Raw genomic sequence first — 13,494 nt, 5'->3', positions numbered from 1 at the left:
AGGTGGGGAAGGACTTCTTGCTGAGGGGAGAGGGAATGGGTCAAAATGAAGAAACAGATGTTGTCTAGGCAGGAATTCCCATTCATTTTGTTTAGTCTTCTGGCTGTTAAGGAAACCCTATGACAGCATGTTTTCAGCTGACAGCCTTTTCATAGGATTAGCTGTGAAAAATACAACACCTTGTCTCCCATGGAGAGAGCTGATGTTTGTTACCACTGTCATTTAAGTTGCACTTGTGGATTTTCTTTGTTCTTCTGAAAGTATCTTTAAATGAGATAGAAGTAGTATTTGGTTAGCTATCACAAATTAAACAGCCAGCTGAAATTCTCTTCCTTTGCCAGAGTCCTTACAGCTCTTTTTGTTCTCAAAGATTTTACCCAGAGAGATCATGGCTTTTTCAGTCCTGATGATGTGTGGCAGTTGGATCTGGCTAATATCTATGCCCTTAATGAGTTATTGAAGTGGGCAGGAGCATGAAGAATTTATTTTATGCCTTTTTTAGGCCTTTTAATTATGAGACAGCAGTGGCTACTAAAAATGGCTTTGCTGCTGCTGAGTCATGGCAGGACAGAGCTTGTGCAAGTTGTGCCTGTGTGGTATCCCCACACTTGCTGACACTGGTGTGGACATCCTTTGAGCGATTAAGTTACAGCATTTAAATTACTGAATGTCATGTAAGGCATAATTTCCTTAAAACTTACTTTATTCTTACATGCAAGGTTACCTTCTCGTGTATTTTGCAGACATATACAAGAACACAACTAGTGAAGTCAAATAGCTGACTTTGTGTTGTGGCTAATGCTTAGAGATTGAAAACTTGTTTGTGGATAGGATAGAAAAGGGAGATCAAAAAAAAAAAGAGCTAGCAGCTGAAAACAGATACCTTATGGAAGAGAAGAGGGCAGACCGATCCTCTCCGGGGCTTTCATCATTTGCTACTCAAGGACTCATGAAGTTAAGTTGGTTTCTGTTCACTCAGTGAACCTTGATGAATTTTCCTTCTATTAAGTTGTCAAGTCTCTCTCGAACCCACACAAACTTTTTCTCTTTGCAGCATAACATGGAAAAAGAGTCCCATCACTTAATTACACAGTAAGAACCTTTTTGTTATGAACCTATTACCAATCAGTGCCCTTGTCATTCCTGATTTCGCTCCCAATTAGGTGTGCTCTTACCCCAGAATCAGTCTTCACTGTAGAGTGTAAAGTTTGCACAAGAATCTGTCTGGCAAACAACATCTTTGTTTGCTCTTAGCTTTTGGACTCAAATTTCCAAAGCCATTTCATGTCATATATAAACATTTTTGAAAAGTCCTAAAACCTCTCTCTTCCAAAATTACAGCCTTACTATTTTTTCTCCCTTTTTAATTAGAAGAAAGTACTCACTGGACCAATTCCAGAACACAGACAAAACTTTCAGAGGTATAACTGATGTAACAATCTGTCTTCTTTGTGATAGGTAATGAGATGATGAACTGTTAGGAAATAAAGAACTCTTTTTTTTTCTTTTTTTTTCTATTCCAAGTAAGTACTTCCGTTTTAAATACTCGACATTTCTCATCTTCTCTGTACCCTCTACAGCTCCAAAGTATTTTGCACCCTTGAAATCCTCAGCTTCACAATTTGTTGTCTCAGGTTAGTACAGGTCAGGGCAAAATAAAGAGGAAAAGCAGAATGAGACTCTCTTCTGGTCAACATTCTTAAGCTGTGTATGCACAACTAATGTCTCCAGGCTTCCCTTTTCTGTTGCTACCTGTTCTGATAAAACTTTTAAAGCCAAAGTCTTTATGTTTTTAGGTCACATTTCTATCCCAAATGCTCACTCTTTCCACTGCTGAATATTAAAAAAGACAGTCAACTTTTTCTGGTTGAAGAGTTGTGTTTCTCAGATTCCTGCCCTGTGAATTTAGCTATTTATTTCATATACTGTCTTTTTATTCCACCCTATTCTATTACACCTGCTTCTTTTCCTTCACTATTTTGTCTGCAATATGATGCAGTATTTTAATGAACATTTTATTAGAGTGCCTAGCTAATGCTGAAGATAGTGCCTGACATGAGTAATGTTTTGCTCAACTCCAAAATACAGAATTAGTAGGGAAAATCCCAGTGTTGATAAGGAGAAGTTGATACTAAAAAGCTGTGTCCCTGTTGAACCAAAACATTTAAAGCATGTACTGAAATTTCATTGTAACTGGAATGCTGTATTTGCCAGGAGGGTAACAACTAACTTAATAGTAGAAACATGGATGAAATGTGCTGAACTGAGGACACTGTTAAATTGACTTCCCTCACTAAAAAGATAAAAGCTCCAGTGCCTGATTTTACACTGTCATTGATTAAAAAAGCAAATGAAAATAGTATCCTTGACATATGATTTTTGTTTTCTCTCCAGGGATGAATTTGCCAGTTGGATCAGTCTCTGTTATTTAACAGTGGGGAGAGGCAGCCTGATGTTTGGTTCAGAGAGATGATGATGAATTAAGATGTTGCAACATGATGCAGAATGAAAGGTAGGTTCAATGAAAAATGGACATTTAATGTTTTATCTCAAAAGTTATTAACTAAGTTCAATTTCATTTTGATGCTTTTATTTCTGTATAGTTTCATTTGGATAGAGAAAACTGTATGCTAATTTTTAGGAGTCTTAAATTTCAAGTACAGCCCATTGATCTTGAAACACTCAATAAAATCAATAGAACCATTTCTGGTGACAAACCCACATCTGACATTTTTTCCACATTGGTCACTGACATATAATCTATTCTGTTTCCTAACCAAAAAAAAAAAAAAAAGAAAAAATTAAACCAGCAAACTAAATAGAAATATATGTCATCAGAATAGTTTTAAAATCAACTATTTAAAATTGGGTTTAATGTACTTATGATATTTTTAGCTGAAATACCGTGTTTATTTATATTTCCTGTTCCACCTAGAAGGGTAGATTTCTCTCTCTCATGGATTCTGGCCCATCACTTGGTCTTGGCCAGGACTCCAGTTGTACAGTGTTGCTGAGTCATCCAACATGTATTAACTATTTACCTGCCTCTATGAGCTATGTAATGCTTGCTTTGATCACATTCGAGATCCACACAGTCTTAAGTCTACTTCCCTTCACCATGCCTTCAAAATACAGCAGCTTTATCTTTTCCTGAGGTACAGGAGAGATTTAAGTCCAAGGTCAGGCATAGTCTGTAGCAAACCAGGCTATCAAAATCTTCTCTAAATCCAAAGGCAATGCACTAAGCTCCAGATCCTCTTATGTCAAGAAGGAAGAGTTGACAAATTTTTATGCAATATAAATAAATGTATTGAAAGCTGATATGTAATTTTAATGGGAGATTGATTTACTTGTATTAACTAGTCCAGAGAAAAGAAGAACCTGGAGACCTTATCACTCTCTGCAACTACCCAAGAGAAGATTGCAGCAAGGTGGGGGTTGGTTTCTTCTCCCAGGTAACAAGTGACAGGATGAGAGGAAATGGCCCCAAAGTTGCACTGGGGGAGATTGAGATTGGATATTAGGAAAATTCCTTCACTGAAGGGGTTATCACTAGGACAGCCTGCCCTGAGAAGTGGTGGAGTAAGAAGTATTTAAAAGATGTGTAGATGTGGCACTGAGGAATATGGTTTACTGGTGGACTTGATGATCTTAAAGGTCTTTCCCAACATAAACAATTCTATGGTTCTAAATAGATTTAATGCTTATGAAAGGTGCCAGACTGATTATGTAGCAGATGCAGGAATCCTATTGTTATAGTTTGAGCTGGCAAAATGCCAACTGCCTGGTACCCAGTCAAAAAGTCCACTCCCAGAGCAGGAGAGTGAGGGAAAACAGCAGAAACAAGGCTTTAAACATGGTGAGGTTTTTATATTTATACAGAGAAGAGGAGAGCTTAACACAGAATATGAAATAGCACATAGTGACAGGAAACAACAAGGTCACCCAGGTCGCCCCAGCTAACAAGTGAAATTCCAAACCAACCAAATCTCCTCCCCAAAGGAAACCTCCCAGCAAGAGGGAAAGAGGAATTAACAGGAATATGCTCACGTCCCCGGGTAAACAGCCATGCCAACCGGCAGCAAGGCCTGATATCAGCAGTCAGGGAGCGGGAACTGTCCTGGTCAGAAGCATGGACCGAAAAAGGGGCGAGACTCCTCCCCCCTTGCTTGTTATACTCCCCAACACTTCCTGATGATGTCAGATGATATGAAATACCTCTTTGGCTGCTTAAGTCCGATGATACCTGTCCCCTCTAATCTGTGTCACATCCTTTGAGGCCTGCTAAAAACTGAGGCCTAAATGGGGACCTATGCTGACTAAAGCCAAAACTACTACACCTATATTTGTTAATAGACTCAATAACTTACATGGATATAACTATTGAAAGCTTGAGTAGGCCTGAAAGAGGTACTTTTCTACAAAAATGAGATTTCATAGTCTGTAGTTTGATACTGTGGTTGCCTGAATGCTTGCATTGCTGTTGATGGGGGAAGCATACTATTGGATTCTTTATGAGACTCTGCTCCATCTGCCCCTATCACAGTTTCCGTGCTTTCACAGTAAGTCCAGTGTCTCCTGTCTGTGCCATTATGCCCCTTACCCATTTCCCTCCCTCCAAAGACCTGCAATGCTGTTAACCATTTCTCATAGCTCCTGACAACTGGCTGGGCAGGAGACAGTTCTTGCTGCAGCTCACTCGGTTCTAGGTATTGTGCTCATTTTAACCAGCACCTGTGTACTGAGTCAGATTCACTAGCCTCTTTCTTTTCTTAAGGAAAATTGATATAACTTTCCAATCAACTACTGAAAGTGCATTCTATTATCAAGATATAGATTTAGTATGTTCCCTTCTTTATACTGCCTTGGTATAGATGCAATATTAAGGGTATACAGGGTGGTCTTCTATTAGTATCTGTCATTTAAAATTATTTACTCTTTTCAATTCTTCAACATCTTCCTATATATAATTAATTTTAAATATATGTCTTTGTTGCCTTTTCCAGTTCTCTAAACATAGTTCCCATGAGTGTAACATCACTACTTGTAGTCATCCTGTCATTTGGATTTATGCGTGTATTATCTGAAATGACTTATGAACTTTCAAAGGGATGTTTTTTCCATCTTCTTATCAAGGCCTTGGTTCTGCCTAATTAAAGACAATAGTACTACCATCTTCTTTATTAGGAATAATATCTATAATCCAGTAACTTCTATAACTCATGGTTTAAGATGTCTGTATAGACATGCACATTTAGGAACAGCTCTCTAGGCTGTTTAAAATGTGTTTGTCATACTAAGATAGTAGCTGAAGAATTATTATTTCTCATAGTTGCCATATATTTCTGTCTGGTTTTTTTGGTCAGTGTTTATACGGTGGTACTCAGGAGATTTTTTTTGCAAGCAGAAATTTCAGTTTCATGGATGTTGCCCTCATTCAGCATCAACTAAGAGCTGATGAGCAGTCCTCTTGAAATCCATTGCTTCCTCGGGATTAAGCTGCACTTTGCCATGAAAACCTGAAATTGAGTCCAAGTGATCCAAATTAACTGAATGGACTGAATATGTAGACACTGACTTAAAAGACAGTTTGAATATCTGCACAGCCCCAAGCAGAGGGGAGCTAGCATGAATATGTGCCTCTTCATTTATGCAATGAACAGTGGGTCAAGTCAGAGAAATTCCTATGGCTTTCTGTAGCACAGGCACAGACAGACCAAGCTAGTAGCTTCCTATGAAAGCCTGGAAATGTATCTTTTGTTTCAAAATAGCCTGAGACTTGCCTGAATGCTAAAGATGTTTAATTATTTAAAGATGCTTAAGCAAGTCAGTTATCTAAATATGCATGTGAGGAGGAGGGGAAGAGAGTAATGACTATAGGATTTGACCCAATATACTTAGTCTGGGGTTTCAATTTTTACATATAAATTGCTGTCTCTCATTGCCTTTCTGCAGTAATTGGTGGATGTGAATCAGAGGATAAGCTTGAAACCAGATATTGTAAAGCTTTAATAGGACAATTTCTAGTCAGCCATTTGAATACCATTTGAATACTAGCTGTGCTAGAGTCTGAGAGGCTTTTATGTTGCTTGCCTCCAACTCTGACAGATCGACTTGCCCTTGAGTCCATCTAATCAAATCAGGATAAAGTAGATGCCATGAAACATAGATCACTCTTTAATAACCACCTGAGACTTCATGACCACCAAAGGTAATTATCTATCCTATATAAATCATATAAATGTACTTTTCACATCAACTTTTTACCTATTTTTGTTTTCTGCCATGGTTACATCTAGATGAGGAATTCTGTAAGTCTGCAATGGATTTAACAAATGGTAAGGTAACCCAAGTCTTTGTTGAAAGATGTTATTTATTCTATTAATATTTCATGTGGAGCAACCACTGACCTGCATATGATAGAGATGGGTGAGCTGCTCCCTAAACCCCTCTAATGCTCTCATGCTTTCATCACTTTATGAAGTCATGTAAGCAAATAAACACCAAACACTGTGTTCTGAAAAAAAACATGAAACAAACTAATACTTGGTATTGATACTAAATACTTGGTATTGCACATATATTTTCCTGTCATTTTTCTGAAATTATTTTGATGGCTCATCAATTTCCCTTAGGTGGTTCGATGCTCAAGGGCTCTACTTACACTCCAAGGTTGGTTGCCAGTACACAAAATGTGATGTGCCTTCTCAGACACACATTAGCTTCTGCTGGGATTTGTGGTTCTTACCCTAGTGAGCCCCTAACAGATACCAAGTTATTTGTGATAAACAGTGGGATGAGACTAGGTCAGTCTGCTCTTGGTAGCATTACTCCTGCTTAGCCTACTCCATGCTTTGTTGGCACTAAATGCTGAGGCAGCTTCTGAGTCTGTTATGGCAGCTCTTTAAGTGCATCATTTGCATTTATTACTCTAAGTACATTGAGATTAGGTTTATTTCTCTGAACTAGAGTTAACCCCGAATAATACCCAAATACTACAAATTCCATGAAGTCATCATTCATGCTGCTTTACCTATATGTTCTTTTACCCAGGTGTGTTAATTATCTTGCATTATATGATTCAGTCTGTGATCTAAAAATGCTCATTTGACCCTTTGTTGCTCATGTCAATGCCCTGCATCTGTCCTTGGAAATTCAGTAGCATAACTTCTGCTGCAGATTCTGCTTCCTTTCTCTGTCAACTGTATGTGGGAGGGATAGAAGTATGAGAACAAATATGGAAATGCCATAAACCATATAGCCACGTGACAGATTAGTTTATCTTGTCTCTTTGGCCCCACCTCCATCTGATCTCTGCTCCAGGGGTCTCTCCACACCACTGGGCTAGGAACTGCCATTAAAAATTACAACAGGCAAGATCATTTTTTTTCTACACCTTGTGAAATTCTCACAGATACTAATTGCTCCTTTGCAGGTCCTGTGAAGGGGATAGGATTCTCTCAAGGGCTGTTACATACAGCATTTTTATGTCAAGGATAATTGTTAAAGTTCAAGATATTATAGTGTTCTCTCCCACAGGAAAGGGAAAACTTTTTTAAAATGCAATTAACACTTCCAGTTCCCTGAAAGATTGAGATCATAGAACTGGAGCCATAACAATTTTTAGCATAAAAGAACAATTTAATAACTTTTATAAACAATTTAATAACTTTTAGTGAGCTCTTTATAGCAGGAGTCCAGATGCCAAAACCTAGTGCAGTAAAGCCATGAAGTACTTTGCCAAAAACATGTTTTAGCAATTTCTGAAGGAGATAATAAAGTCTTTACATGGTAAGGATTTAAGGAGATCTGTGTTACTCCCAAGTGATCTGACACTCCTGTATAACCCAAGTGTTACTGATTAAAAAAATCCTCAATGCTATTTCTTCTCTGTATCTCATTTCATTTACCCCATATTACAGAATTACAGAATCACACAGAATCACAGAATATGCTCAGTTTGAAGCGACCCACAAGGGTCATTGAGTCCAACTCCTGGCCTGAAACAAGGCCATCCCTAACAGTCACACCATGTGCCTGAGAGCATTGTCCAAACACTTCTTGAACTCTGTCAGGGTTGGTGCTGTGACCACTGCCCTGGGGAGCTTGTTCGAGTCCCCAACCACTCTGTGGGTGAAGAACCTTTTTCTCATATTAAACCTAAACCTCCCCTGACAGAAATTCAGGCCTGTCACTGGGTCCTGTCCCTTGGGTCCTGTCACTGGTCACCACAGAGAAGAGATCAGTGCCTGCCCCTCCTCTTCCCCTCATAAGGAGGTAACTGAGGTCTCCCCTCAGTCTCCTCTTCTCCAGCTGAACAAACCAAGTGCCCTCAGCAGTTCCTCACACACTTCCCCTCAAGGCCCTTCACCATCTTCATTGCCCTCCTTTGGACACTCTCTAACAGCTTAATATCTTTGTTATATTGTGATGCCCCAAACCTGCACACAATATTCCAGGTGCAGAGCAGAGCAGGACAATCCTCTCCCTCACCCGGCTGGTGATGCTGTGCCTGATGCCCCCCAGGACAGGATTGTCCCTCCTGGCTGCCAGGGCACTGCTGACTCTGGTTCAACTTGCCATGGACCAGGATCCCCAGTCCCTTTCCATGGCACTGCTTTCCTGCATCTCATTCCCCAGTCTGTGTGAACATCCAGGGTTGCCCCATCCCAGGTGCAGAATGGAGTTTCGGTGCCTCCTTAAAAGTCAAGTTCCAAGCAACAGCACATGGAATTGGAGTTGGGATTCTTAAGGAAAGTGAAAGCCAGCAGTGTTTGGTTTCAGTTTTATGAACCAAATCTCCTGCCCTAGTTGACACTGGTATATTTGGACATTACCATAGCAGGAAGATAAAGAGCAACCTCAGACCACCTGATTAGGACTTGATTTTATTCACTCTAACATGAAAAAATTGTTAGTAAGGGTATAATGAAAGAGTACTCATCTATGGCAAAGTTTGCTTTGAAGTTTTCATAAAACTAAAATGTAAAGACTTGTGGATTAGAAAAACATGGTGTTCAGAGTTTGGAGGATCTTCTGAAGTTTGGTTAAGAAAGTTATGATTTCCCTTTCTGAAGAAGGTAACAGGCAGACGTTTTGGTGAAGAGTAGAGAAAAATGCTGGCCTGGGAATGAGGGTCTCTGGTAAAGAGATGTTAATCAGGTATTTCTGTGCTAATCCAAATGTTTTTGAAAGTCAGGTTCCTGCGGTGCATGAAGGAAAAGAGTGAGAAGACCAGATTTCCTCACCAAGAATGCCTGATCTGCAAGGTGTGACACCTGAGTTTTGCTTTGGGTTTGTCTGGGAGAGCAGTTACACAGCTCTGGCTACCCAGAGATCTCTCCCTAACTTGGGCAGTTTTGTGTTATACACATCCTAGAATGGAAGTGGAAATCATAAATGCCTCTGTTACATGGGCCTGTATGCACAGGCTGACATCAGTAAGTAATGGTAGTTGCTTAAATGTTTTACTGGTTCAGTTTTTGATGTGCTTTGTGGTGCTTTTGCCAAGCCACCAAGCCAGAAGGGAGCTGTGGCAGGTCCCTTAATTTTAAAGTAATATATATGATGTTGTAACATAGGTACTTAGATGTAAAGGTGATTTTGTTACCTAGATTACAGTGAGAAATGTTCAGACATGAGTGTGCTCGGTAAGGTTCCCTTTTTGCTGTTGTTCTGTCTCCAGAGAGGAGATGCTCAGATTTATTGCTGCAGGACATGCCTCCTTACAGGAAATGTCCCTGCACAGGGAGTGTGTCCAGGGGAGGGCACGGGCTGTGCTGTGTATTGCCACAAAAGTGCAGTCAGTCAGCCTGCTGGATTACAAACACAACACAAATTTAACTAATTTGAAACAGAATCTTGTCTGATTATTAATTTCTTATTACATTTGAAATCGAGAGGAAACTGTTGATTTTACATTATTTCAGGCAGCATTAGTCTTGATGACAGATATGAAAAAATAAAAGGAAATAATATTGATTCAGACTAATAAGAGAGGGATTTCTTCCTTGTTTAGGCTATATGCTAGTCAGGGCAAAATAATTTTACTCATCTAAATGACAAGGCAATGATTCTTGTGTGTTTATTGCCATATGGTAGATTCTCCATGTTTGCTGGTTTATTTTTAATTAATGCTTGTAAAGCTTAAGTTGAAACTTTTCACACAAAATCTTCAGTCTGACTATATTCAATGACTTATTCAACAGATGCAGATTTAAAATTTTTATAAAATCTTTAACATAGTTTAAGACCCCTTTTTAAATAGGTATACTTTGAACTATATCAGGTAAAAGATCTTGGCAAATACCATACCAAACTGTAGAATAAAAAGGTAATGATGAAGAAAACTAGTCATCTTGGGTAAAGCCAAGAATTCTCTGTGTGCTGATGGACAACACTTTTTTATTTCATGGTTTTTATAAGAAATGTTTGACTCACATTGTAACAAGGGTAAATTGATCCTGTGTATTCATACGAAGAACTGTTATGGAGGGGTTTTCCAGAGGTGCAGAACTAATGTTCTGTGTGCAGAGTCCCCAGCTGGGCACTCAAAGTCATGCTTTGGATCCTCTTTTCCTCAGTCTCTTTTGCTCTTGTTTAGAGCTCATCTGAAGGACAGTGCAGAGTGAGCAGTAAGAAAAAAACCATGAGTAATGAAGTAACACTTGTTACCACCCCTAACTCAGGTAGGTCCGAAGGACCAGCCTACAAGGTTTCGTTTTCACCTTAAAAGTGCATGTTACCAGCCTCAGCCTATGGAGTCAGACATTTGTACCTGGGGTGGGGTCACTTAAAGTTACATATACCTGCAATTTGAATAAACTTTAGATCTCGCTTGAACATCATATTGGTGTGTTGCGGTCTCACTAGCGCGCGGTCGGCAACAAACACTCCTGCTGGGCTGCATGGGATGGTCTGTCAGCTTTCTTGAGCTTTACACTCAGCAAGAGATGGAAAAAATTTTATTCAAGCTTTAGCTTACATTAAATGCACAAAGTAGGTTTTGCTTTTAACCACAGTAGATGGGGTATTTTTGAGATGGAAACATAACTTTGGTGAATTTTGCTCCTTAAGTTGTATATTAATTTATGTAGCACCATTTGCACAGTGCACCATATGCTAGTGATTCCCTTCTTCCCTGGGAAGACTGGGCCTCACTGATTTTCAGGAGTAACATGAGGAGTAATGTCTGCAGTGCCAAATTTATGAATTTACAGAGACAGATGTCTAATTGGTGCGAATGCCTAAATTGTGGTCAGATTGAATGTGTTGGCCTGAATGTTTAGTTTGCACTTTAGGAAAATAATCTCCTGTTCATTCTCTCTTTGCTGCACTATAGATAAAACAGTGCAGTGGGCAAAATGAATTTGTTCAAAGTGAATCTAAATTGAAAAATGCTGTCCAGCTGCTGATGGCTTTCAGTTCATCAAATCAGATTAAGCTATTCCAAAATCAAGATCCAAAACTTGTCCAGTATGCATATTGGGACCTTAACACCAGCTTTCTGTTCTCTCTGCTCCTATTGCACTCCATTAATTGCTAAGTTAGACAGAGCCAAAAGTATTAATGGGAATTTTATATTTCAACTGTATTTTAGCAGTTTTTGTAAATCACTAAAAATAACCTCAAACACCTCAGTAGGTCAGACTCCAAGTCTACAAACTTGTATTCAGTGCTCTCTACCAAAATATTTTAAAGTTGTCTAAAAAAATATATTTCCTTTCTCATAAATATGTTTCATATAAAAATAGGATATGCCTTTAAGCAGGTATTTGCTAAGAAAACAAAACAAAAAAAATTGTAGTCAGATACTTTTCGGACAGTTGCAAACATGTGGTCTTTGCTCTCATAATCATACAGTCTTGAAAAAGCTGTTGTAACTTGGGGCCAACAAGTTATTTGCTGTTAATGGCATACTAAATACTTACTTGCCTGCTTTTAGTAGCAATAAAATAGCTCCTGTTAAAGTCAGTAGTAAAATGTAGGTCAGTAAGGCAGGATCAGAGTTTGAATGAAGACACAATTTCCTTCTTACTTGTGATTCTCTTTATGAAACATTCAATTTTTGTCCTTTGTACATCAGTAGAGGCTCCTGAGAGAGAGCTTTGTTTCAGCATCAGGGGCCCACTACACTGTCTCTGATAGCAAACCCACTTTAATCTGGGGGTGACAAACAGGAGAGATTAATGGCTTCAATTTGGACAAACACAGCGAAGTATCGCATGGATTCTTTAACAAAGGCAGAACATGATTGCCTGGGATTTAAGAAAGAAAATACTGACTTAGCTCATTAGCTTAAAATACACATTGTTATATAGCTTCAAATATTTTAATATCACCATAGAGATGGGAATACACTGTACACTGCAATGCCATACCAGCAAAACTGCTGATGTGTATGTTTAAGTATAAAATGAAATTTCATGAACTTCAGTAGCAAAAGACACTTCACTAAAGTTTTAAATAAACTGAGGGGTTAGGCAGGCGTTTAAATATTGGAGTAGTTGTGACATCTTTTTTTCACACGGAGACAATCAAGACACAGAGACACAAAGTGACTGCCCCAACATTTCCCAAGAAGTCTGGGGAGGAGAAAGAAGCTGAACCCAATTTTCTTGTGCTTTAATGCTCAGGTTACACTCAAGAGTGACCTACAAAGTCACCCTTGAAATGCAGATGGTGTCAGCATTGCTGTTTGTTGATGCAAATCCTGGTAGAATGGAAACAAAACCAGTCTTTGCACCAGTAGGGGCTTTTATAGACATCTTTTTAGATATATATTTTAGGCTAGGTTTATGAATAAAAGTGTGTGAAATTTTTAACACAAAAATAAATTACAAAAGTTTTAGGCATCCCTTTGATACATCTGTGTATATTTTTCCTTGTCTTTGCCTTGCTTTTAGAGATGATTTGACCCTTTTCTGAAAGATGAGAGAAAGACTAGGATTTGAAGGAAGGTTGCAGAAATGATGTTAATAGATTCTAATTGCTAACCAGCATGCTGTCCTTTCTTAAGTCAATTAAAATGAAGGCTTAGAACACAGGAGGGTGCAAAGAAGTGAGAAAAACTTATGTATGGTCATATTAGCTGAAGAAGTGTAATGTTAATTTTCAAAGGCACAAGGTAATGCTATGATGATGGGCCAAAAAAACCTCTACTCATCTTTCTGTTATGCTGGAAGCATAGGAAGATTTTTTTCTTGGTGGCTGATATATATGCTGCAAGAAATGCAGTCTAAGACTTTCTGAAGATTAACTTGGGACATGTGAGACAGCAACCAAGAAACACTAAGTACCATTCAGGCCTCTGTGGTGGTGTGACATACTCAGCACTTTCTAGGAAGCAGGCCATTTAATTATAGCTGGGAGGCTAGGGAAGGGGAGTTTTAAAAATCTTAGCCCAAAGCCTTAAAATATCAAAGGGAAGTAAGTCTAAAAGTTAAAAGTGTGAAGTTAGACATACGGTGCCATGGTTTTTGGGTTGCTGTCAAT

The 13,494-nt window shown here is 38.8% G+C and overlaps 1 protein-coding gene across 4 annotated transcripts in view; it reads left to right on the top strand.

The window, feature by feature from the left end:
* C5H4orf50 (chromosome 5 C4orf50 homolog) overlaps positions 1-13,494 on the top strand; it is an 83,207-nt gene that overhangs the window by 49,964 nt on the left and 19,749 nt on the right. For 3 of the 4 annotated variants that reach the window (XM_071556824.1, XM_071556820.1, XM_071556821.1), the window contains one exon: positions 2,395-2,512. In XM_071556824.1, coding sequence (XP_071412925.1) covers positions 2,395-2,400 — 6 coding nt within the window. In that variant the 3' untranslated portion in view covers positions 2,401-2,512. Of the gene's footprint in view, positions 1-2,394; positions 2,513-6,108; positions 6,212-13,494 lie in introns of all 4 variants that reach the window. The other variant, XM_071556822.1, reaches the window with a different exon arrangement.

Source organism: Pithys albifrons, chromosome 5, assembly GCF_047495875.1.
Source record: "Pithys albifrons albifrons isolate INPA30051 chromosome 5, PitAlb_v1, whole genome shotgun sequence".
NCBI lineage: Eukaryota > Metazoa > Chordata > Aves > Passeriformes > Thamnophilidae > Pithys > Pithys albifrons.
Note: the sequence above shows the minus strand (reverse complement) of the source record. Positions and strands in the feature narration are given on the sequence as shown.